General features: G+C 35.4%; 1 protein-coding gene across 1 annotated transcript in view; it reads left to right on the plus strand.

Moving 5' to 3' along the window:
• Thsd7b (thrombospondin type 1 domain containing 7B) overlaps nt 1-27,297 on the plus strand; it is an 809,913-nt gene that overhangs the window by 559,930 nt on the left and 222,686 nt on the right. The window contains exon 14 of the mRNA XM_074070650.1: nt 4,213-4,476. Coding sequence (XP_073926751.1) covers nt 4,213-4,476 — 264 coding nt within the window. The remainder of the gene's footprint in view (nt 1-4,212; nt 4,477-27,297) is intronic.

Raw genomic sequence — 27,297 nt, forward strand, 5'->3', positions numbered from 1 at the left:
ATTGTTTGGTTATGTCCCATGTAACTTATCTGCAAATTCAACAAATAATCTCTATGATGAATGATGTTCAAAGCCATGACTGAGACTTGAGAACTGTGTGACTCTTTATTATTGATACAAATAGAAGCATATAGACATAAATACAAACCCCTCTATTAAATATAGGGCCATCTAAGGCATTTATCTTTCTTGTTATAATTTTTAATAAAAGACTAATTCACTATCTGGGTATTTTGCATGTTTTATCTTAAACAGATCACCACAGATTTTATATTGAGTAGTAATTAAAGCAATTATTTATACCATGCTAGAAAATTAAATAATTAGTCCAAGTATATATGTATGCATGTACATACACACACACACACACACACACACACAATACTAGATAACTAACACACATTCTGATTTAATGGGAAGAATGTCTTTATATTTGTGCCAGGGATTGATTTTTTTAGGACAAGTTGTTTCTGAATCAAAGGTTAATGTTGATTTTGATTAGAATATAATCAAAGTAAAGGACTTCTGATAATTTGTTTTTTATTGTGAGAATCATTTCTGCTTTAACTAACTTGCTTAAATCTTTCTTCAAACAGTGACGACATATAATTAAGAAGGATATCACAAATATAGACACCTCTATTTGTACAGGATATTTGTTCTGCTAGTATATTTTATTGGCCGTGTAGGTGAATATTTTCTGTGATCAATCCCCTTTTTTCTTGTCCTCTTCCCTTTTCTCTCTCTTTTACTTTATCTCTCTCTCCTATTGTTGCTATAACTAACTACCACAAAACTGCTGGATGTTGGCTTGTAACAGAGGTTAATAGATTATTTTACAGTTGCATAAGTTTGAAGTCTGTCATGGGCCAAGGGAAAGGTTGTGGCAGGAAGACATCCATTTCTGGTGAATTTGTTTCCTTTCCTTTTCAAACATAGAGACCAGTGACATTCCTCAGATCATGGTCTCCTTCCTAAATCTTCAAAACCAGGAACACTGCATCTCTCTTGATCATTCTTTTGCTAGTGTTGCCTGTGACCCTCTACTTACCCAGGAAATCTTCTCTGACTAAAGATTCATGTGACTAGTTGAATTCACCCAGATAATCCAGAATAATCCATTCTCCACTTTACAAAGTCCACAATCTTAGTCACATCTGAAAAGTCTGTTTTGCTTTATAAGGTAACATGTCCAGGTACAAGGATTAGGATATGCACATCTCTGGAGAGCTATTATTCTGCCTATCACACACTATGTAAGTATGAAAGAAGAGCACTTCTTTTGATCCTAATATGCAGAGTGTGTTTAAGGAGAATTTTCTGAAAGTATTAATCTATTAATTTAGATTTGAATGACAAATAGGCATTCATTAGACTAAGGAGGAGAGAGATAGGACATATGGAAATTTCTAGAGTAACTCATGCAAAGGCCAGAAACCAAATGAGCAATTTCTAAGAACTAAAATATATAACTTGAATGCAACGCTCCAAAGGAAGAGTGATACAATACAGGTTTGAAGCAGTTCATACTGGTGTCAGGTTATCTGGGGCCTTGACAACCATGCTGAATCATTTATGACCAGTAATAGGATCAGATTTATATTATTGAAAGTTGTCTCTGAGTACAGTGTGGTGAACAGATTGAGGAGAGAAGGGAGATATGGTGGCAAGAAATGTTGAAAAGACTTGTTGTGTGAGTGAAGAGGGAGATTTGGAAAAATAACTAAATTATCCCAAATACAGATGGTATAAATTGTAATAGAAGCAAATGTACTGATTCAAGAGATCCCTAAGTGTTTGAAATATATTGTTGTTACTGTACATAGGTAAAGATTTCAAAACAGACTCAAGTGTGACATCTCTAGAGATGTGCATATCCTGGTCTTGACTTGGTCCTGTTGGGAAATGCAAAAGGAAAAGGAAAGATTATGATGTAAAGAGCATGAGTGTGGGTTTTGCCACATCATGTTCAATTGACACTTGAAGTGTAGGCTGTATCACAGGAGTTTGAGCAAGAAATCTGGGATGAAGACAGCAATTTTGGATTTAAGAAGATATATACTAATTTAAACTCTTCAAGCAGGTAAAGATGAAGGATCAGAACAGAAGAGAACCTAGAGTGGGTCTCCTGAGTAAAAGGAAGTACAGAGGGAGAAAAAAAATCAGCATATACATAAACAAATATGAGTGGTAGGATAGTGGGGACATAAGGTGAGATGAGGGACAAAATTTATGTTATGCTGGAACTTGAGAAGGATAGAGGGTATAATCAACACTCTGAACTATTATTGAGTCATCAAGTCTGAAAGATAAGGAATTGTTTCTTGTTTTTGCATTTTTTTGTTTTTATCACGTTAGTAAAGGTTATTTGAAGAAATAGGTAGACTCAGAATCCAAGGTGAAATGGATTGAGAAGAGAGTGGAATTTAAAGTGATAGAGACAGGGAGTCTCAACCTACTTTATGGAAGTTTGGAAGAGTGCATACTTGGGCATTCTAAATGCCCAGTTCTTCTGGCTATGATAGAGGCTGTGGTTCTCAAGCTTATTCCAGATGTTCCTAATGGTAGAGATGAAGGGATATAAGGATAGCTAACACGACTTCAAGGCCAATTTTAGGTCCTATAGGAATTCTTCCAATTTCTTATGTACATAACGATGATGACAGACCATAGAGTCATTCAATGAGACAATCTGCAGAATTTTTGTGATACAAATCACCAAGTGATGAGAAAATAGCCTACATATCAGCTTGTATCAAACAGTTTCAAAATGGCTATAAAGACAGAAAATAGTCCAAATTTGTGTATGTTTTTTTATAACCAGCTATGACTATAGCTAATAACTCACTAATGAGAGAACAAAATGTAGAATTATTAGATGTAGGAAAATTTTTAGTAATCTAGAGTAAGTATGTTGGCAGCAAAACTGAGTCAAGTTACAGGCTGAATTGGAATCCACTAAATATAATTATCAAATCTTCATAGCAGCAAAAATTGATACTAAGTTGCCACTAGTCAATTTTGTGATCATAGCTAAGTAGTCCATCAAAGTCAATTGTGAGGTGAATCATGCTTTAAAATATTTAAGTTAAAAAAGATCTCCAAAGTGAAATCATAGTTTTTCTTAGATTAAATTTTCCAACATATTTTGGTCATTAGTTTCAATTTGTTGTTTGTGTTACAATTAGTGAGTTGTCTGACAGAAGGGACCAAAATGAATTCAACCTTGTCCATCAATCTGAAGGAATCCTAACCATGCTATTATATGGGAAGATATCATTTTGTTTCCTGAACAAATTAACTTTTTAAAACTTTACTTGCAGAAAAAGTAAATTAATACTTACACTCTTCTGTTTGTTACCCTGATCACCATTAGTTTTAATGGGAATGGAGTCTAATTGACCCGATTTTATTAATAGAGAAAATGCTAAATAAAGAAGATTTTTTCAAGTATTGAACCACTGTAGCAAATGTCTTCTAAATATTTTGTCCCATATTCCAACAAATTATTTTTATTTTCAAATTAGCTTGAATCTCACAGCCACCATAGGTGTTGCTTCCATTGTTCTAGGAAATTGCATTCCATGGCAAAAAAAAAGGAGTGAACAAATATACAGTAGACTATTGGCACCCATATGGATCAAGAGCACTGTCACTGGGGAAAACCCACTGTGCTCAAGATGCATAGAGTCCAGTACTATCCTGAGGATGCTTGGTTCATTTTTTCCATAATGCCACCTAATTTTCACTACAGACATACCACCTTTCAAAAAATCTAAAATTTTCACTTTATCACTTAAATTAAGCACAGGAACTTTTACCTTACTTTGGGGACACTAGTTGCTTTCTGAGAGGCATATTTTCACAAAATTAAGGCCAGAGAGACCTCGGTAGATCATGCAACAATTTAAACACAGCTGCCAATAATGTAGGACTGACTGAGAGCTTCTCTGCTTCAACTGAGCTGCATGATGAACATGTAGAATTTAACAACATTGCTTTTTAAATTTCTTTTGACTTTTAAAATTTTATATTTTGACCATGCTTCTTCAAAACTGTGTATTATAATCTTATGACCAAGGTGGGTCTACTGTAAATCTTCATTTTATTTAACATTTGATATTTTAAAACCTTGAAAACACAAACATGTGTGTGACTTTTAATAAAATATCAGATACAAAATTAAAGTATAAATATCTCTTGTTGGAACAGGGAAGAGCAGAAAGAAGGAGAAATGCCAGGATGCTGACCTATATCCTCTTGTGGAAACAGAATCATGTCCTTGTGATGTATTTGTATCCAAACCTTATGGAAACTGGTCAGATTGCATTCTTCCAGAAGGCAAAAGAGATCTTCAGCGAGGATTGCGGGTGCAAGGAGACATCAAAGAATGTGGAGAAGGTGTGCGCTTTCAAGCAATAGCCTGTTCTGACAAAAATGGAAGACCTGTTGAACCCTCATACTGCAGCAGCTCTGGTAAGGAGATGACTGAGGAGTAGCAGATAAGAACATTGACATATAGACACATAACTCAGGAGGTTTGTCCAAAGGTCCAGAATTTATAGCTTTGTTCTTTAATAATTGTTTTCATTCTCCTTTGCTAATACCATACTCTTAAAATCCAGAGAAATGAAATGAAAACTTTCATATCCAGATGGTTATCTGTATTACAATGATTTTGGATGTTTGACTCCCTTGCTGTGTATTTCACCTTGATTTATTGGCCGTTTGTTGAATTTGTAGGAAGCTCAGTTTTTCTATTTCACTGAGAAAACCAAATACTCAGATAAATGAGTATATTTTTTATGATGGCATTCTGGTGCTTTGACTATATACATGGAAAACATAAGACCTTGAATTTCTTCTGATGTAGTTGGCAAAATATCTATGTGAAAAGTTGACTTTAAATGGTCTACAATATAAAATATAAATACATGAAAGTTAATAGAACAAAATGACAGATGAAATGAGGCAACCTGGGAGAGCTTTATGAGATCCCAATCAGAGATGGCAGTCTTTCTTTGAACCATATATGGGAAAATTTGGAATATGTGGGTGAATAGAGAAAGGAATGAAGATTAACTACAGCTGGAATGAAAGGTGGTGGGCAAGACGAAGACTGGTGATTACCATGCAGCTTATGAATTTCTTCTACTTTTTTATACTACCTTTTATTTTAAGACAGAACAAGTTAGGAATTGTACGGTGGGAATCCTTGTTTGCAAAATTATATGAGCAATTGGATAAATTTGAGTCCTAACCATCAAGGTCTTAGTTCTAAAAAGCTCTCAGTTTAGGACCAGAAGTGAGAATTGAGTTCAGTTTGTATGTATGAATCAGGTAAATGATAGTTCTTCTTTATGGCCAATATACTGGTTCATCTTTAAGATACACCCTTACCATTATATGAATGCAATTTAATGTTTAGTAATTGTTTAACTCAGTGCCATCATGGTCCTATATCTGCTTCCTCAGTCTGTAGAATTGTCTTAAGTGATTTGACTTTCAGAAATATTAAACAACTCACACAGAAAACATGGATCCATTCTAAGGAAGCCAGAGCTAGGTCACTACCATTTTTGTTTTCAATTTTTATGTGCATATTGACTTTATTCATTCATTTGATCAAAACCTATGTATTGAGCACCTGCTATGTTACCTGCTCTTCTTCTATAGTATGGACTCATAGAAGACCAAGGATCTGTGGAATTTTCATACAGTCTTGATTAGCTCTGAAGATGCTGACATAAATTATTTAGATAGACTTTAGGGAAATCCTCACAGAAGTGGTATAAATCTGGGATGTGCAGGGTGAGGAAAAGGATGCTAAGTGAAAAATACATAACAATGTTACTTAATTTAGTGATATGTCCAGAGCATATTAAACATAGTAGGCAAGAAGGATGTTATGGATAAGAAAAAGAAAGACAGAAAGTAAAAAAGGAAAATAGATAAATGAAGCATGTGATTTGAATGTAGGCAGTGAGGGAGTATAAAGAGAGACTGAAGGCGTCGGGAGAATCTTATGAGACCTGTCAAGGAGTATGGATCTGATTCAAGTGGAGCTTTCAGCTGGGCAGCACAGTGGATAATGTGATTCAATTTATGTTTTTAGAAGATAGCTTTTGACTTCTGTTTGTGGAATGACATAAAAGAAGCAAGGAAGCCATTGAGTGACCATTGCATCTGGTCAATATAAGACAAGATGGTAGGTTAGACCAGGGAAGGGGCAATAAAGAAATAGAGAGGTGGCTTTAAGGTATAAGTTGGAAATATAAGCAAATGCAAGTAAATTACAAATGCAAGTAAATTTTATATGTTATTATATTAGTCAGCTTTTCCTGAGCTGTGACAAAATACCTGAGAAAGCAATTTAAAATGAGGAGATTTATTTTGGCTCATGGTCTCAGAGTTTTTGTCCATGGTCAGCTGGTTCCATTGCTTTTAGACCTGTGGCAAGGCAGAAACACCATGCACAAAGGACTTAGTAGAGAAAAGGTGTTCACATTGTGGCAGCCAGGAAGCAAGCAAAGACAGAAAGAGGCAAGGGGAAAGATACACCTTTCAAAGTTATACCCTCAGTGACATACTTCCTCCAACTGTGCTCCTACCTCCTAACAGCCCATGAATGTGGACTTATCAATAGGTTAACCCACTGATGGAGTTATCAACTTCATTAACCAGTCACCTGTTAACAGCAGGACCAACATCAGTTGGGGACCAAGCCTTTAACACATGAGCCTTTTGGGGGCTTACTTTATATTCAAGTCAGAACAACTCACCCCTGATCCCCAAATGGCTCATGTTCTTCTCATCATGTAAAATTCAGTCAATGTCCAAAGGTTCCCATAACCTCAACAGTTCTGTCATTTCTGAAAAGTCTGAGTTCAAAATCTCCTCTGAGACTGAAGGGAAACTCTTAGTTATGATCCCTGTGACATCAAAAAGAAAATTACATACTTTCAACATACAAGGGTGATAGGGTATGTATTAACATTTCAAAAGTGGGTAATACGAAAATAGCAAGAGAAAATCAGATCAAAGCAAGACCAAAATGCATCAGGGCAATTATTAAACATTGGAGCACTATATCTAGTGTCTGGGGCACTTGCTGGTGTGATGTGAGCTTAAAATATATACTCATGTATAAAAATGGAAAAATGAGATCTGTTGAAACTTTCCAAAGAAGGAGAGAAAGGGAATAAAGGAGAATAGTGGAGGGGGTGAATTTGACTAAGATATATTGTAATCACTTTTGTAAATATCACAGTGTACCCCAAGAACAACAATAATATGATATTAAATTTTTAAAGGGGGTTTGGGAAACCCTGACTGTGTGGTCTTGCTGGTTGCCAAGATTTCCTGTCTCATTTGACTCTGTGCACCACCTATGGCTTTGTTTAGCAGGCATTCTATTTTCCTGGCATCTCTATCTTTCTGGGGTTTTCATTGCAGCATTAACTTCGGTCTCACAGCTTCAAACATTGTCCTTTTTGGACCTGCCACTAGGGACTCCAATCTTGCCATACATTGCCTGGCCTTTCTTTGAAATCTGTGTGGAAGCCTACCATAATGTCACAACTATTATATTTTTTATGCTTGGCAAACTAACATCAGTAAGACAATGAAGGTCTGCCACCAGCTCAAGCAGTATAGCAAGTCCCCCTGCCCCTTGAACAACAGCTGCAGTGGCCTCTGAGAGTCAAGATGTCTGAATCTGGGGAAACACTTCCCTAGGTGACCCTGTGTAAATAGGGAGCCCTGGTGCTGTCTTCTCAAAGCAAAGTCTTTCCATGGAATTTATATCTTTAAATCCTTGATCCTGTGGTGGGAGCTTCTAACAAATTTGTGAGATGTCTTCAAGGCATCTTTCTTACCAAACTAATGAAAAGTACTTTCTTGTTTTAGTGGTACTAATGTCAACTTTAAACATATTCCTTTTCTGGCCACCCTACAAGTTTTTCAAATCTTTCTACTTTTTGCTTACAATTCTAAAGTAAATTTGGCTAAAAGCAGCCAGCAATCAACATACTCCAGCCTGAAGCTGTGCTGCCTTGAAATTTCCTTCAACAAATTAATTAGTCCATCTCCTTTCAATTCAGCCCCCTATGAAGTCTCAGGGCATGAATAAAATGTGGATAAGCTCTTTGCCAGAATATAACACAAATGAATTCTAGTCCAGTTTCCAGTACAGTCCTCATGTCTATCTGAAACCTTATGAGCACAGCTTTTACTCTCCACATTCCTATTGACATGGTGGTCTTCTGAGCTCCCACAAGAATTATCCTTTAAAGCTCCTTGTACAGTATTCTAAGCTGTTTCTAACTGGCTTCTCCATACTTTTTCAAATTCTTACTTTAAACAAGTTTCAAAGACTTCTGAACCACATGGTCACATGTAGTTACAGTAACTACCCAACTTCTTTGTACCAATTTTCTGTGTCAGCCCATTTTCATTGCTGTGTAAAATACCTGTGCAAAACAATTTAAAGAGGAAAATTTTGTTTTGACTCATAGATTCAAAGGTTTCAGTCCATGGTCAATTGGCTCCATTGCTTTTGGCCCAGGATAAGGCAGAATATTATGGTAGATCATGGTGGAAGATATAGTGAATCAGAATTGCTCATATCATGGTGGCCAGGCAACAGACAGCCAGATAGGAAGGGGATAGGGACAAGACATACTCCCATTGACCTAGTTCCTCCAATCGGGGCCCACCTCCTACTAGCCTATTAAATATTAACTCATCAATAGTTTATATCATTGATAAAATTAGTATCCTTATAGCCAGGTGGAGTGGCTTACACCTATACTCCAAGCTACTTGGAAACAGAAATCAGGAGGATCACAGTTTGAGGCCAACCCAGGAAAAAAGTTAGCAAGAACCCATTTCATATATTTTATCCCAGTTATATGGGAGCTATAAATAGGAAGATCATGATCCAGAGCAGTCCAGGCAAACAGAAGACCCTATTTGAAAATTAACTAAAGAAAAATGGGATTGGGATTTGTCTCAGGTGGTGGAGCACCTACCTAGCAAGTAAGAGGCCCTGAGTTCAAACCCCAGCACTGCCCTCCCCCCACCTCTACAAAGGTACTTTCATGATCCAGTCACCTCTCAAAAGTGCCATCATCTGGGACCAAGCCTTTATGATATGAGACTTTTGGGAGGACATTTCATATACATACCATGACTGTTATCTACCCTTCACTCCTAAATTTTCATGGACTTATGTGTTTATTTCAATGTGGAAATAATCATTTCAGGTAAGAAAAGACAATATATTCAAAGAAGAGGAGATATGTATAACAACCAATTTATAGTAAAACAGCAAAAGCTATTAGGGAATCTAAAAGATATTCACCAAATGAAAGCAGTGCTTTAATCAAAATTTACCGTGGGTTCATAACTTTTGTGATACTTATGTTAACATACTCTTAAAGCAAATCTTTTCAAAAATGATTTTTTTAAATATTAAGTGAAAATACCCAATTGTGTTACCTCTTAGGTATATGACATGTATGTGTCTACCAAGAAAAAATGTCTAATGGCCCCTAAGAAATTCATAATATTTTTCATATATAGGAGTTAACTCATTAAGAATTTTATTTTAAGCCTGACGCTGGTGGCTCATGCCTAATCCTAGCTACTCAGGAGGCAGAGATCAGGAGGATCTTAGATCAGAGCCAGCCAGAGCAAATAGTTTATTAGACCCTATCTCAAAAAACCCTTCACAAAAAAAATAAGTCTGGTGGAGTGGCTCAAAGTAAAGATCCTGAGTTCAAGCCCCGGTACCACAAAAAAAAATTATTTTCATAATGGATAAACTGAGGTAGAATAGTGACCTTAATGTGGTGCTTCTTATAACAGAAGGTGCTTTACCCTTGGAATTCATGCGTGGACTTTGTCTTTCAATTCCATTTGGAGAATATAAATTGGATTCCCTAAGATGTTCTCATGAGGATAATTATTCTTTAAACTGAGATGTCTTATATGACTCCTGCTGGTTTACATAGCTGTGGAAACACATCTTAAGAATTTTAAATTCTTCATTTAAATTAATTTTGTGATTCAAAATACAGATAATAGCCATGTCTATATGGCTTTGGGAAAATCACTGTGAGGACAAATATTAAAATTGTACTTTATTTAAAAAAATTTAAAAAGAAGCTTGAATCTATGTCCTGTCAGCCACTATCAGCTCCTAATGAGCCTGATGACAAAGTGCATGACGCATTTTCTGATTGTGTGTTGGCGGAGACTACTTACTTTGGGCAGGAAAATAGCTTAGGCCAACATTAAGATACTTGAGATGAGATATTTCCAATTATGTTCCTTACGTCAGTGTTTTCCCAAGGAATGAGACAAAAACACCCTCAGATTCCAAGCCACTGCATTATCCTTTTCTCTTGGTTCTCCCTTCATTCTTCCTTATTTCAAGCTTTGTTCAGAATTCTCTCATATCAAGTATTTTTGACTCCTCTGATTTCCTTTATCACTTCTTATTCCCTTTATTCATCTTTATTCTTTTTCATTGTACTTAGTTACCAAGTGACATATGTTTTTAGTTGTTATTGTGTCTCTCCCTTGTCTAGATGGTACACTCCCAAGAGAGTACCAAAGGTCTTGATTTTTTCCTTTCTTTCATTTTTTTCACTGCTGTGTGCATAGCACCTGAAATAGTGCCTGAAAGTTACTAGATATTCAAACCATATTTTGAATACATGACTGAATCATCAGGTCTTAATAATTTTGCCTCCTAAGTATCTCTCAATCATTTTAATTTCCCTTACAAATACATGGTCTACCTGGCATGCTCTTTCTCTTCACGTAAGATTCCCTCATTCTCTGGGATAAGATCAAGTCCTGCCTAATCTAGGAAGCATTTCCCCTAGATTGTGCTTGCCATTAGGACTAAATTTAGCTAAATTTAAAACCCAATTGTTAATGCAGACTTCTATATCTTTTACTAAATTGAGAGCTCATTGAAATTCAGGACAGAATGATGTTAATGTCTGTATCCCATTGCCTAACACAGGATCTGACCCCTCATGGGCTCTCAGTATACATTGACTGAATGACTGAAATGATTAGTTTAGACATGATAAAGGTCAACACATGTACTTCATATAAGTTCTGAAGTGTGTTTATGCGTGCGTGTATGTGTGTGTGTGCATGTGTGTAACAGCCTTTTAGGTTGAATGCATGACTGAATCATCAGGTCTTAATAATTTTGCCTTCTAAGTATATCCATAGAGGTGTCAGTAATGTAATACATTGTCAGAAAGAGTACAGATGTACTTTTGCTCTTGATGTACAATTTGAGATTAAGGGAAATTGAATTGCAATAAGTAGAGAGGCAGTGTTTTTGAAAGATAGAATAATGAAGAATAAAGAATATTCCTGGGCTAGAGACATGGCTCAAGCTGTAGAGGACCTGCCTAACAGGTGCAAAGTCCTGAGTTCAAACTCCAGCATGACAAAAAAATATTCCAAGTAACTCAGCAATAACTTTGTGAATAAAATTTAATTCATCAGGTTATAAAATGTAAGTGTAATATCTTTTATATTTGATTCCAGAGAAATTATTATTGGTTTTGCAAGATGATTATCTTTGGTAGTACTTCACCTGTGAATAATTCAGCATTTGCATCATAACTCTGTTATAATATAATTAATTAGCTGCCATATATAATGAGGCATTGATGGGAGACAGGAATATCATCATCACCATTGTCATTATCACCACTATCTAAATAGTCTTCGTTGGGGTTGAGTACATACTTATCTCAGTGCTAGAGCTTTTGCCTAGAATGCTCAAGGACCTGAGTTCTATGCTCAGCATCTCGAAAAAGAAATAATACCTGAAAAAAAAAAGAAAGTATCTCTTTGTAATTTAGAGAACATTAACATATCTGCAATCACTGGGAAATTTAAAATTAATATTAATATACTTACAAAGTTTATATTATGTATGTTGAATATTATATAATTGAAATATTTAAGTTTACAATTACATATAAACAAGTGTATTTTTCCTAAGCTTGGAGAATGTGTTGGAGAACTGAAAGTTACATGTCTACTAACCACTGCAAATTAAGAGAGCATTTTATAAAGTATCCTTGAAAAGAATTGTATATATAAAAGATGAGAAAAACTTTAAAAACTACTGTAGACTCTCTTCATAAGTCTATCACACAGGGTGATTATATACTTCTATCCTACACTTTCTTGCAGATTGAAATATAAACTTTTTACTCATCTACTATTTTTGCCAAATGATCTATTTCCTTCATGTTTCCTGAAACATTGACAAGCTCTTTAAACCATCATTGGAGGAGGAATAATCAAGCCTGGGTCAAGGAAGTTTAAATTTAACAAGAAGAATGTTTCTCTACATTTTTCATGTTCAGATTGTGCTGTTTTGCTTTTTGTTTTAACATTTTATATAAAATTTTATACAATACTGCTACTTTAGAGATGTGTTTATCTTGATCTTTTCTCCATCCCCATCGCTCTGCCTTATTTTGGGCTGAGCCTAGTTTTAAAGTAGATCAGTGCAGTAGTGCTCCTTCTGCCCTCATCAGTTCTTCCTCCTGCTTCCCATTCTCTCATTCTAATGACAGGAATCTTCCCAAAAGGCAAATCTGGTTATCACCCTCATAGATTTTAAGCTCTCAATGGCAACTCACTACTCAGACAACTTAACCTGATTGTGCTCTTTCTTAACCTTTGAACACTTATATCTCAAACACCCTATGTCAAACTCCTGTTGTTGCACATCTGAATACATACCATTCATGAAAAAGGGCCCTTTCCTTCTGTACCTATATACTTTCTTTTAATGTGACTTTCATTGACCCCTTGTAATCTAATCTGTGCTTAACTCCTAATAATCTTTATGGGTTTCCATTATAAATGTTAATTGCCTTCTCTGAAAAAACATAGGCATTCTTACCAGGCATCTTTTCCTCAGTCAATAGAATCTGCTAGGAACTGAGCATATTTTCTTTTTGTGGTTTAGCAAGATTCAGAGTCCCAACCTAGTGCTTCTATTTTACCTACCTTGTTGTTCATCCTCCTGGAGGGGGGGATGGAGAGAGGGACTGTGTCTACTTCATTGTCCTACCAACCTCAATACCTCAGCACATCCTACATACTCAATAATGGTCAACAGAACAGAAAATAAACCATGCTTCTGTGTAAATAATTTTAATGTATGTATGTGTATAAATTCTCTATAGCTATTATACCAAAATTGCAAATTTTCTGGCTTAATACAATGTTCATTTATTTCTTCATAATTATAAAGGTCAGAAGCCCAAAATCATTTTCACTGGGTTGAAATCAAAGGGTAGTGAATACTTTCAAGAGCTCTGTGGGTAAAACCTTTCTCTGACCTTTGTCAGTTTTTACAGCTGCATTCTTTGGCTCATAGTCTCTTCCTGCATCTTTAAGTTCATTGTCATAGCATCTTTTTTCATTTATTTTTTACAGTCATAGCATCTCAATTTAGTACTGCACTAAACTCTGGGCTCTTCTTTTGTCTAACCACCCATATCTATACCCTTAGTTTAATCTGCAAAGTCTCTTTTTAGTATATAAAATAACTTTCACAGGTTCTTAGGATTAGGCCATTAATCAACCTACCACCCATATGTCAAGAAGGAGGGTACAGTTTTGAAGTTTACCTGAAAGATTTGTAATTGAAAATGGATTTGAAACTTCTTTCAAGTGTTATAAGAATTCACATACTGTTATTTTCTTGATTTTTTTCATGTGTATAGTGTCTATATGGAAATTTATGTGAACAACTGTAATTATAATATAGGACATTATTAGGCAAAGTATTGTTGACTAAAATGTTGTAGTGAAGAACAAAAATATGTACTTCATTATTTTCTTGAACACATTATATACAGTCAATACTTCCTTTCACATTGTGAGACATCCTTTGTCTTCAGGTCACATATCATCTTCTTTCTTTCTTATGCTATGTTCTCTAGTATCAACCTGTTTAACAGTTGCTGGATCCAAGCATTTATGGATAGGATAAGTGCTTCATCTCATTTGAAGACGTATGATTCTGTAATCGGAAATATTTGAAGAACTCATGTAGAATAAGAAATCAACCAATGAAGGACCCATTAGGAACAGTAGCACATTTGCTCATTCTTTCACTTATTCTTTTAACAAATATCATGGAACTATTAATAAGGCAGTTTCTTATATAACAGTATGTAAAGACTAAGAAGTTATAGTCACTGAAGATATTTACAGTCTAAGACAGGATTATCCAAATTCCAGATTATCTCTTCTAAGTCAGAAGAGATAATACTTTAATTTTTTGAATTATAAAGAATCAAAAGTTTAGGACTTCAACTAATTAATTTAATATATACTATATTTCCAGAATTCTGCAAAAATATGAAATCAAGGTTTCTTTCCTGGATATTGGGAGTAGACAATGAAAGAAGGCATTCTTAGGGCCTTATACCCTGGTTTCTATGAGTCTGACTAGAAACCTTTCTAGAAAAGAAAGTATTTGTAGGACCCTTCTCAGGGGGAAAAATTGTGGGTCTTTGATAAAAATTCATATGTAGCTTTCTTTTCACCTAATTGTAATTACAGGATATATTTTTCTCTAAATGAGAAAATAAACAACTTTTAAAAAATGGTTTTCAATTAATCAATATCTATTACTGTGTTTCCATCAATGCAAGCAAGTAGATATGAAGGGACAAAATAACTTTTTATCTACTTTGCTTTAAAAAGTAGTTCTTTCTTTTAAAAATAGTTTGGTCTTCTTAAGATCAGGAAAAACTCTCCTAATTTTTCAATTGCTATCCAGCACTATTCTGTCCAGCACTATTCTGGAGATTCTATCCAATGTAATTTAACAAAAAATTAAAAAGATGATAAACTTAGGAAATAGAATAAAATAAAATTATAAAATCAAACAATTTAAAAGGTATCTAAATTGAAAAGAAAGAAGTAAAACTATACCTGTGGTTATATAAGATGAATTTCTAAGTAGGAAATCACAAAAGAACCCCTTCATCCCCCAGACTGTTAGAGGTAATTAAGTAATTCAGCAAGCTTGCAGGGTACAAGATTCATATTCACAAATCAACTGTATTCTATACTCTAATAATGAACAATCAGAAAATGAAATTGAGAAAACAGTTTAATTTATATAATTGCTTCAAAAACCTAAACATTTAAGATAAATTTAACAAACAAATTAGAAGTATGTACTGTGAATTCTCTAAAACATTGTTGAGGAAAAAAAAAACCCAAATAAATGAAAAGATATTCTAGGGTAATGGATGAGAAGCCTTAAATTATTAAAGTGAAAATAGCCTGCAATTGATCTACAAATTCTCTTCAATCCCCATAAAATCAGCTAGTTTTATTGAATAAATTTACAAAGTGATGCTAAAATTATATGGAAATGCGATAGACCAAGAATAGTAAAACAATCTTGAAATGGTAGAAGGATACATACTTCCTGGTTTCAAAACTTTCCATTTAACAGAAACCATTTTATGATAAAATTAAGCATGTATCAACAGAAAACTATGCACAGCCTTCTTATAGTTATAGGGCATAGCTATAACCACATATAAGATTAAAAGACAAACAAAACTTTAAATGTTAAACTTTGAAAATGATTTTCCTATGAGAAAAAGTTGCAAATGCTTATAGAGCTCAGCTTTAGGCCAGTATTTAACATGTTAACACTGGTGATATATTTACCCAATGTTTATCTAAAACCTACCCATTGGAAGAGCACTGTCCCTAAGGGCTATCCCATGGTTAAGATTGTCTACCTGACACCATGGGAGACACACAAGAGATCTCACCTTAATTTACCTGAAACTTTCCCAATGATTTTTCAAATCCCAAACTTATTGGCCATTGTCACTTTATTTTTTTTTCCTTTTTCTTTTATTATTCATATGTGCATACAAGGCTTGGTTCATTTCTCCCCCCTGCCCCCACCCCCTCCCTTACCACCCAGTCCGCCCCCTCCCTCTCCCCCCCCAATACCCAGCAGAAACTATTTTGCCCTTATCTCTAATTTTGTTGTAGAGAGAGTATAAGCAATAATAGGAAGGAACAAGGGGTTTTGCTGGTTGAGATAAGGATAGCTATACAGGGCATTGACTCACATTGATTTCCTGTGCGTGGGTGTTACCTTCTAGGTTAATTCTTCTTGAACTAACCTTTTCTCTAGTACCTGTTCCCCTTTTCCTATTGGCCTCAGTTGCATTTAAGGTATCTGTTTTAGTTTCTCTGCGTTGAGGGCAACAAATGCTAGCTAGTTTTTTAGGTGTCTTACCTATCCTCACCCCTCCCTTGTGTGCTCTCGCTTTTATCATGTGCTCATAGCCCAATCCCCTTGTTGTGTTTACCCTTGATCTAATGTCCACATATGAGGGAGAACATACGATTTTTGGTCTTTTGGGCCAGGCTAACCTCACTCAGAATGATGTTCTCCAATTCCATCCATTGCGAATGATAACATTTCATTCTTCTTCATGGCTGCATAAAATTCCATTGTGTACAGATACCACATTTTCTTAATCCATTCATCAGTGGTGGGGCATCTTGGCTGTTTCCATAACTTGGCTATTGTGAATAGTACCGCAATAAACATGGGTGTGCAGGTGCCTCTGGAGTAACAGTCTTTTGGGTATATCCCCAAGAGTGGTATTACTGGATCAAATGGTAGATCAATGTCTAGCTTTTTAAGTAGCCTCCAAATTTTTTTCCAGAGTGGTTGTACTAGTCTACATTCCCACCAACAGTGTAAGAGGGTTCCTTTTTCCCCGCATCCTTGCCAACACCTGTTGTTGGTGGTGTTGCTGATGATGGCTATTCTAACAGGTGTGAGGTGGAATCTTAGCGTGGTTTTAATTTGCATTTCCTTTATTGCTAGAGATGGTGAGCATTTTTTCATGTGTTTTCTGGCCATTTGAATTTCTTCTTTTGAGAAAGTTCTGTTTAGTTCACTTGCCCATTTCTTTATTGGTTCATTAGTTTTGGGAGAATTTAGTTTTTTAAATTCCCTATATATTCTGGTTGTCCGTCCTTTGTCTGATGTATAGCTGGCAAATATTTTCTCCCACTCTGTGGGTGTTCTCTTCAGTTTAGAGACCACTTCTTTTGATGAACAGAAGCTTTTTAGCTTTATGAGGTCCCATTTATCTATGCTATCTCTTAGTTGCTGTGCTGCTGGGGTTTCATTGAGAAAGTTCTTACCTATACCTACTAACTCTAGAGTATTTCCTACTCTTTCTTGTATCAACTTAAGAGTTTGGGGTCTGATATTAAGATCCTTGATCCATTTTGAGTTAATCTTGGTATAGGGTGATATACATGGATCTAGTTTCAGTTTTTTGCAGACTGCTAACCAGTTTTCCCAGCAGTTTTTGTTGAAGAGGCTGCTATTTCTCCGTCGTATATTTTTAGCTCTAACGCTTAATGTTAATGGACTTAATTCACCCATTGTCACTTTAAAATACAGGAGGGACATTACCCAGTTGTGACAGGATTCCATGTGTATTTGAGAAGGATAATTCTGACCTCAGGCTGGAGTTTGGATTAGATAAGAGTGAAAGCAAAGATGGAGAAACCAGGCAGGGGGTGGGGCAAGTCATAGTAGTGTCCTTATGAGAGTAGAAATCAAGAGAAGTAATGGATGTAGAGGGAAAGACAGTACGTGAGAGTCCAGAGGGTGACACTAACTGGAGATGTAGAAACAGGGTGGAAATGGAAATAATTTTGAAAACCATGTTAATGATGAATAGTGGAAATAATAAGGAAAAAGATTTATCTTATGAATGGAAATTGAAGAACTCAGGTTTCTGTGGCTTGAGGACTGAGTAGAACAATTACTAGATATGTAAAACACATATGCACACACACATATACACAACCAAGTTATTTGATTGAAATTCAGGAGAAAGAAATTTCTATTAAAAATAATTTTCTATGATTATTGATGGTGGTAAGGAAGATTTGACAATGGGAAGAGATGGAGTCAGACTGAATTCTGAATTCAAGACACAGTTTTATTTGTCATGTTGGTGGAAATGTCTGCTTAAACTTCTTTATTGACTAGGAGCTATTATGCAAAGTTCAGCTGAACAACACTAAAATTGGAAGAAATTTTGTTAAAGATAGATCCTTCCATCCATTGGTTACAAATTAACTTTATTTAACTAAAAATAAGTGTAATACTTGGCCTATGTAAGAATACTTTATAAAATTTGAAAATATATATTATGCTCATTCCACTTATAAATGTTTTATTTTTCAGGCTCAATACACAGTTTTGTGCTCTGATTGATATGACAGTCTTTAGCTCCTTTTGTCACTGTGCACAATTTTTCTCCAATATGTTTCAATTTGGCAATAGGCATTTAAATGATGGTAAAGGGAACATAGTTGTCACAATGTCATTTTAAAGCACACATTTCCCCTACCATATGCTCCTGCCATACTGGACTTCCTCCTACTGTCCCCCACGTACCTTCTGTCCTTCCACAACTCAGTTGCTATGCCTAAGTTCTTCCCTCAGTTTGGGATCAATTTTCAAGATGAACTCTTTTTCATCTTTTGAGCCCTAGTGCAAGTCAGTTTTCCAGGAAGTCTTTTCCCCAGGTTCTCCAGATGGCTTCATACTCTCAGAGAATCTTAGTAATGACTTCATGAAGAATATGATTTATGTTGGATTTTATCTTTGCATATCTTTCTCCCCTTTCAGATTGTTAGCCCTAAAATCCCTGGGCTATTTATGATTCAATATAGGACATATTTATTAAATACTTACTATGCTCCAAGAACTAGGTGGCAGTTCAGTTACATAGTATTGGATAAAAAATTACAAATGTTATCTCTGTGCAGCTTGGTTGAGAGTAATATGAACATATATACACAGAATATGTAATTTCAAATTACCCTAAATGCTATGACATTTATATGAGAGAATAATAAAGGGGACAGCACTTAGGTTGGGGAATCAGAGAAAATGACTCTAGGGAAGGAAATATGCTGTAAAAAGGTAAGTATGAATAGATATATAAAAGGATTACTCCTTTTGCCAGATTAGATGATCAATAATGTGTTGTGAATAAATATTGACAATATTGTACTCCTATTCACTCCTATGTACCTCCTTTGAGTCATTTCAGTGCTGTTTTCGCTTGTTTTATTTATTTTGCAATCCATCTCAAATACTTGGTAAATTAAACATTAAAAAATAGAATGCATTCTTTAATTATTATAGTAACTGTGGATGCATTTTCAGTTTGTAGTCAAAATATTGCATTCTGTTTTTTGGGGGGCTGCTACAAAGTTTTGTGCCTGCAATTCTCAGTATGTATGTTCAGCTGCCCTTTGGGTACCACAGTGTAGAATCGTGCTTTTTACCTGTATTCCTTTTTATGTTTTTATTTGCAGCTCATTATTCTAGCTTGTTAAGAGCCCTAAATCTTAACTCTGGCATCCAACATATTAGCTATAACTCTTAGCTTTATATCATCCCAGAATTTGATAAGCATACCATCTGTGTCTTTATCCAAGTTGTTAATCAAAGTGTTCAACAAAACAAGCAAGTATTTCCCATCAGCATTCAGTTGCGGAGAGGCTTCTCTCAGGATGGCACTGATCCATTAATCAGCATGCTCTGGGAAGCAACAGAAATCCATCCATCTCCTTGTGTTTTTTTATGAAGGTATTGAGGGATTTTTTGTCAGGTTTCCTTCTGCCTATAGCATCCTCTTCCTTCTCAATCATTCTAGTAAGCCCATCAAAAAAGTAATTAGATGAGTGTCTCTGAATTGATGTAAATGAGCACATGTGGACACCTGGTGCTTGCTTCTTCTTTATTGGAAGATACACAGCTCTTTAATAGTACATTCATGGATGTTTATCAGAATCACACATGGCAATAGGTTCCTGTTAAGCTTCTCTATAGAATTATCCATCCAGCTAGGCCCAGCTTTTCTGGGCAAAGACAATGTCTCAATGGCTTGAAAACCAGGCCAACTTACACAGCATCCAAGAGAAATGGGTCTTTTGCCAGCTCATCGTTCCTCTCAGACAGAAAAGCTGCTCAGTAGGCAGACAGAACAATGTGGGAATGCAACTGCAGAATATATTTGGTATACTGACTGGATCTCAGTATCTTTGGCTGTGTTTATTTCCATATACTGTGTTTTGGTGTATAGAAAATGGTGCCTACATTTGTTCCTCAATTTCTAATCTATTTTCTCGCTATGATGACTTGTATTTTCTTTACTATTCATTCAAGTCTTGTTCTCAGTTTGGCACTTTTACCTCTGTATTTGTCCTCTTCTCTGTCAACTTTGGTTTAATACCTTGTAACTTATGTCAGCTGCAAAAGTACTTCCCTTTCTTTTAAAATGTAGTTAATTATTTGCCAAGAGGCTTGTTAGATTTCATTGGCTGAAAAACTTAACTATATTCTTCAATATTACTTATACTGAAAACACTTTCATTTCCATATACTACTTACTGTTCTTTCTCAAAGTTCTCTTAAGAATAAAAGGTGATGTACCTATATTTCCCTTATTCTCATGTCAAAGACCACAGAATCCCAGCAGCTACAATCCAAATTTCTTGTCAGTTACATTCCTCCTTCTTATATCATTCAATGGAAGATAATTGATTTGATAAGCTTTGATAGATTTTTCTTGGATATTGAAGCCATGCTTGAAGAGGTAAAGGGAAAGCTATTAGCTTTTACAGGTTATGCTCTGTGTTAGGCACTCTGCCAGGGGACTTGCTTATGTTACCTTATAGCATCTGTTTACTAGAAATAAAACCTGGGGCTCCATGCAGCCCAGTCTTTTTTAAAGTGTCAAGTGGGAGAGTTTTTTGAAAAGTGTAAAGTGGGAGAATAGAGCCCCAGAGTTCAGGAGGACGTCCCAAGAAAGGATGCAATCCAGCCTGGTCTTCATATGGTGTCACATTGGAAGAAATTCAAATATTTCTTTTTTTTTTCAAATTCTTGATGCAATACTGCATAGTGGGATGATGAATCACCATATATGGAGGTCTTAAAAATACAGTCTTCCTATGAGAGGATTGGTTCCAGGATGGCCACAGATACCAAAATCCATGGATACAAATGAGTATATTATACATAATTATTTAGCTTGTGGTTTAACTTACATTCATAATATTTATCTGCTTTATGTTTTCAAGTCCTTTTTATAAAAGGACTTGCATATAACCTATGCATGTCCTACTTCATATTTAAATCATCTCTAGAATACTTACAATAGCTAATACTATGTAAATGCTATGTAAGTAATTGTTACAATGTTTAGTGACTAATGACAAGGGGAAAGCCCACACGTGTTCAGTCCAGATGCAATTTTTCTTTAAATATTTTCAGTGTTCAGTTGGTTGAATCTTTGGGTACAGAAACAGTGGATATGAAGGGTGAACTTCATTGTTTTTATGGTTGTGATCCCACCCAATGTCCACTGCAGAGCACTGAGAAGAAAAATAACAATTATCTTGAAGGTCATTATGATAGTTTTTGTGTCCTTATGTTTTATGTTGCAAGTTAAATGAAAGTAACTTATCACATCCCCAGGCAATGCTCTCTATGTTATCAATGTTCTCCAATATATCAAACTGATTTATTAGAAGGCATTTTTAAATTCAAACCATGAGCACATACTGAAGTAATCTCAGATACTGGGACCATTGCTGGATACACAGGTAACTCAGGAAGATGAGAACCACCTTTGTGTGAAGAGGAAAGGCACAGTGGCTCCTGGTTTTGCCCTCTGCGTGGGCTCTCTACTGTAAGACACTGTGGATATCTCTCTTGGTCTCTGAATTCTTGCTTAGTAGCTTGGCTTTCCACTCCCTTCCTTTAGTTATTGGATGCTGTCATTTCCAGTCAATGCACATCCTCTTTTTAGTTTTAATTCAGTTTCCTGATATTCTTTTTCAATCCATTTACCAATCCTATCAGTTTCCCTCATATTTAATTTATAAGTTTCTAATTCACTCTCCATATGTTTATATAAATGTATGTGTATTCCTGATATATAGTTATGAATAAGTATATGTATGTATAATCATTTAGCTTGTAGTTCAATTTACATTTAATACATAACAATTTTTAAGAAGATGTGATTGATGTACTCTCTATACAAGAATGAATACAGAGTTTTTTTGTGGTACTGGAACTTGAACTCAGGGCCTTCACCTTGAGCCACTTCACCAGTCCTATTTTTGTGAAGAGTTTTTAGAGATGAGGTCTTGCAAACTGTTTGCTGGGTTGGCTTCAAACCAGTAGCTAAGACTACAGGCATGAGCCACTGGCACTTGGTAAGAATGAACATAGAATTTTTAAGCCAGTTGAAAGGGACTAAGGTAGAACAAAGAAAAATAGAGGAGATGAACCAGTTCTTGTTATAATACATATACACATGGAAAGGTCACAAGGAAATTCCCTGTGTAGCTATTTTAAACAAGCAAAAATGTCAGTTTTTTTTTTCTTTTTTCTTCTAGAAAAATCAGAGAACAGGAAGCAGAAGAGGTCCTGCCCAGGGGTGGGGGTTGGTACCAGTGAGGTGGGGAGGATGTGGGGATGTAGTAGGGTGAATATGGTGCAAATACATACATGTGTTTTTATGTATGTAAGTCTAAAAATGATACCCGTTGAAACTACTTAAGGAATGGGGCATGGTGGGGGGATAAAGGAGAACAATGGAGAGGGTGAATTCAAGTATGATATATTTGATACATTGTCAGAACTTTTGTAAATGACACAATGTACCTCCACCCAGCACAACAATAAAAAATACATATCAATTTTATTTTTCTGATGAATAATGATAGATAACATTTATTGACCACTTATAATATTCTGTACCATTTCTAAGTGCTTGCTTTATTAACCCAATTGTTCTTACGTAGATAGTATTAGATAGGTATTACTATTATTCACACTATTACATATTAGAAAATCAAGGAACGGAGCAGTTAAGGTACTTGAGTAAGATTATTCAACTAAGAATGTCAAAGTTTGTTTTCTCTTTCACATAGTTTGGTTCCAGAGCATATATCTCAATCAATGTATTAGCTGCCACTATTCATGGTGCTGTAGGTAGAGTAGTTTATTCTTTTGGGGAAACGTAATTTTTTCATCTTTTGCACACATTCGGCATATTACATATCTTTCCCACTAGTGATAAATTATCCAGGTTTCATTTGATTCTTGGTCACTTGACACTGTTATAAACAGCCCTTCCTTTTGTAGTATAATATGATCACTTGATATCTTGTGATAATATATGAATATAAGTCACAAAGAAATATTAAAAAAAACAGGAAGAATCACCAAAAAGAGAATATACCAAAATGTTGATAGCTTTTGAATGACAAATATGTTTTTTTCTTCCAACTTTTTCCTCTTTTTGCTTTGCATTTCTGTAGCTCCACATTCAGATTTGTATTGTGACAAGCTCTCAGAATTTGAATCTTTTAATTGAAATTAAAGCCAGAATTAAATTTTTACCTGTGTATTTCGAATACTGTGTGCATGTTAGTTACCTGACGTAAACAACTTAAATGATGAAGGATTTATTTTGGCTTGATTTCAGTCCATAGTAGCTTGGCCTCATTGCAGTAGGCTAGTGTTGGGGCAGAACGTTATTGTAAGGAGTGGGTGGCAGAGCAAATCTGCTCACCTCATGGTGGCTGGGAAGCAAAGAGAGAGCAAAGGACTACAGGCAAGATACACTCCTGAAGGTTAGGCCCCCAGTGACTTCCAACTTCCTCCAAGTAGTCCCCATCTCTCACTGGCCGTTCAGTTATGAATTCATGAATGGATTAATCCACAGAGGAAGTTAGGGCACTCGTGATCTAATCTCCTCTCAATATTACTACAAGCTGGGATCAGTCTTGTAACCCATAAACCTTTGGGAATATTTCATATCTGAATCATAATAGTATTCTGGAATTTTGCATACAGCTAGGTATGGGGTGGTTTCACCTAATCATTTTCAGCAGCAACAAAACAAAAATTCATACCCCAAGATATTATAGCCAAATATCTCAATTTTCTTGAATGGTAAGACTTGAAAATTTTATCTCATCTACATTTGGGACATTAGAATTCTCCACATGAAGTACATTCTAACCTCAAATGGAATAATTTACTACTATCCTGGATCAGGAAATATATTTTCTTCAAATATGTAAATATAGATTTATTTTCCTAAACTCTGATTTCACAGCTTTGAAAAGTTTTTTCAAATGAAAACTCTTATTAATCACATTTCCCCACCACTGGTCATTGCAGGCTTGGTTTGCTGCTGGATCCTCATCTCTAATGGGATGATGATTGAAAACATATTTCTATAGATCTAAGACAATTGCAAAGTGCAGGAGGGAAAATAAAGGATGCTGTCTTCAGCACAATCTGAATTTTATGTCCATTTTGTGAAATTATTACCACAAGTGAGCCATGTGAAGTTATAAAATTTTTGCACCCTTAATGGAGAGACATAGAAGCAATAGATTATGGGAGTCCCCATGAGTCATTTCAAGGAGCTGAAACTTTAATATAGCAGCAAAACAGGGAACATGAGAAGGGGAATGTGATTGAGTTTAATGTGGTTTTCTTTAAGGTCTTGTGCCTTCATCTCCATCCATATGTCCTTTAGGCTCTGTTTGTTCAATATTTTAAATAATCCTACTTTAATTAGCATGGAACTATTGATAGCCATATACCAGATATTAATCATTATCTAGTCTATTTTTGCTCAATAAACAGACAAAAAAATCACAGGAACACTCCACCCTGCATGCCACAGAGGTTTTGAGTATTCTTGGGAAGACTCAAGATGTTGGATCTTTTCTGTATGGGATTTCTTGAGACCGACTTGTTCCTCTCCCATTTCAAACACTGAAAGTGATGTTATACTCTCTTCGTTGGAGACTAATAATAGTATCACTAATGCTTAATCTCTTGTTGCAGACCATCCCATCTACAGAGAAATTCCTTGAAATTGATATATTAATTATCTCCACGTTAGATGAGAAAATTAAAACTTGGAGAGGTTCAATGACAGGCACAAATTAATGCCACTTGTAATAAGTATCCTAGTTGATTCTAGATTTAGGCCTTTTTAGATTCTAAGACCATTTATTATCTATCATGATGCTATGCCTTTCTATTAGAAATAGCCAAGCTTCCCTTATTGAGAGCTCGCTATTTGGTCAGCATGCTTAATGCTCTCATCTGCCTCATCATAATCTGATTAAGTGAATACTGCTATTATCCATGTTAGATAGATGAGAGTTTGTCAGTGTTGTCTATAAAACTCAAGACAAGAAATGATTTTAACTTTGTGAGACTTACCATCTCTGTTATAACCTGTCACCTCTGCCATTTTAGCATGAAAGTAACCATAAACAATGCTTAAGTCACTGTTACTGGTTCCATCTTAAGAAAACTGTACTTATAAAAGCAGATAGAGGCCAGATTTGGTCTGCAGGCAATAGTTTGCCAATCCCTGTTATAGACGATAAAATTGAAACTTAGATAACTTAGGTAGTTCGTGTTAAGTTAGGTGTAGGTCTGGATCAGATTCATATCAAAGGCTGAATTCTCATCCATGTGTTTACACTATCTTCCTTATCATAATCTTCATTCCTCTGTTTAGTAGACAAGATTATGTCCCTCTAAAAGAGATGCTTAATTTCTAAACTCCAATACATGTGACTTAATTTACAAATTGGATGTTTACATGTGTAAGTTAAGGAACTTGAAATGCAATTATTCTAAGTTTAAAATAGGCTCCAAGTTCAATGATTGCTCCTTATAAAAGAAGGGAGAGAGAGATTTGAGCAAATGGAAGACAAGCATGTGAAGATAAACAAGGCAGATATTGGAGGTATGCTACTACAAGCCAAAGAATGTCTGGAGCACAAGATACTGGAAAATGAAAGGAAGGATTATCTCCTCTAGACTTCAGAGGAGTATGGCATTGGCCCCTCAAAGTCAGATCTATGGAATATACTAGAATGAATTCATAAGACACTGTGGCAAACTAGGACTGAATATCTTGTTCTGACAGCCCTAGAAAGCTAATAAACTTTGCTTTGCTGTTGCTTTTAGGTTTGTCTTCAGAGGAATATTGCTGGTTGTTCTTAATTTTTTTTCCTGATTTTAAAGGCCTTCTCTACGTGTGAATCAGGATTACGCACAGTCCCCTGACACTTATATTAGTGTAACAAGATTCCTGGGTATTTAAATATATTTTGTTAAAGAAAAAAATGCATTTAAAAACCTTTTTGTATTCTTTTAGCAGATATATCACTAAATAGCATTAAATTAAGCATAGGATATCTGTCGATTGAAGACGAGAGAAGCTTAAATGTAAATCTCTAGATTAGGTAATGCACAATCCATTAGGAAACAAATTTATTGGTAAGTGAAACAAATTCCCTTTGACTAGTATGCTGTATAAATCAAGACTGGGAGTCATATTTAATTTTACACTTTGGCGAAAGTTCAAAGGTTTTTATAGTAACTTGCAAGGAGTTAATGTGAATTCATTCCAGTACATTGATTTCTGCATTAGCTCAGTGAAAGATGCAGTTCCCTGACAAAAGCAAACTTTTGGAATAAAATTTCTTCATCATGTAGTCCATAAATCATAATTTATGATAACTTATTTCATCATACATGAATAGAAATCATTATCTGAATTATCTAGTAAACCAGCAAATAAAAATGTGGAATCTCTTGTCTTATATTTATTGTGTACATGCCTTACACCTTTCATATAATGAACATTGTTCTGTGCTAGTTTTTTGGAGTCATGTGGTTCTATGTGAGATATGCCTCCATCCACCTTATTCTAGATATTCATGCTGTTCTAGGTGTTCAAGTGTCTTTTGTTACCACCTATAGGAATTGCACTGAAGCGCTGTTGTGAAAATGTGCAGGATACTGATGGCAGCAGAAGTCATTTCACCTTAGAGAGCTGATACTTTGGGAACTTGTACTTGCATGATCCTCTTCCAAATCACTTCACCTAAATTTGCATTCATAATTTGGCCTTCATTAAAAAAACCTCCATTATATAATCTTTAGAGCACACACCCATCTCCAACACTTGCTGGTAGCACAGAGACTGGCTTTTCTCAGAGATCTCAGACTAGATGGAGGTGGTCAGCTAGACTCTTTGTAGATTCTTTCATGTGATGATTTTGGTGAGCCAGACAGGT

Source organism: Castor canadensis, chromosome 4 (assembly GCF_047511655.1).
Source record: "Castor canadensis chromosome 4, mCasCan1.hap1v2, whole genome shotgun sequence".
In the NCBI taxonomy this organism is placed as follows: Eukaryota; Metazoa; Chordata; class Mammalia; order Rodentia; family Castoridae; genus Castor; species Castor canadensis.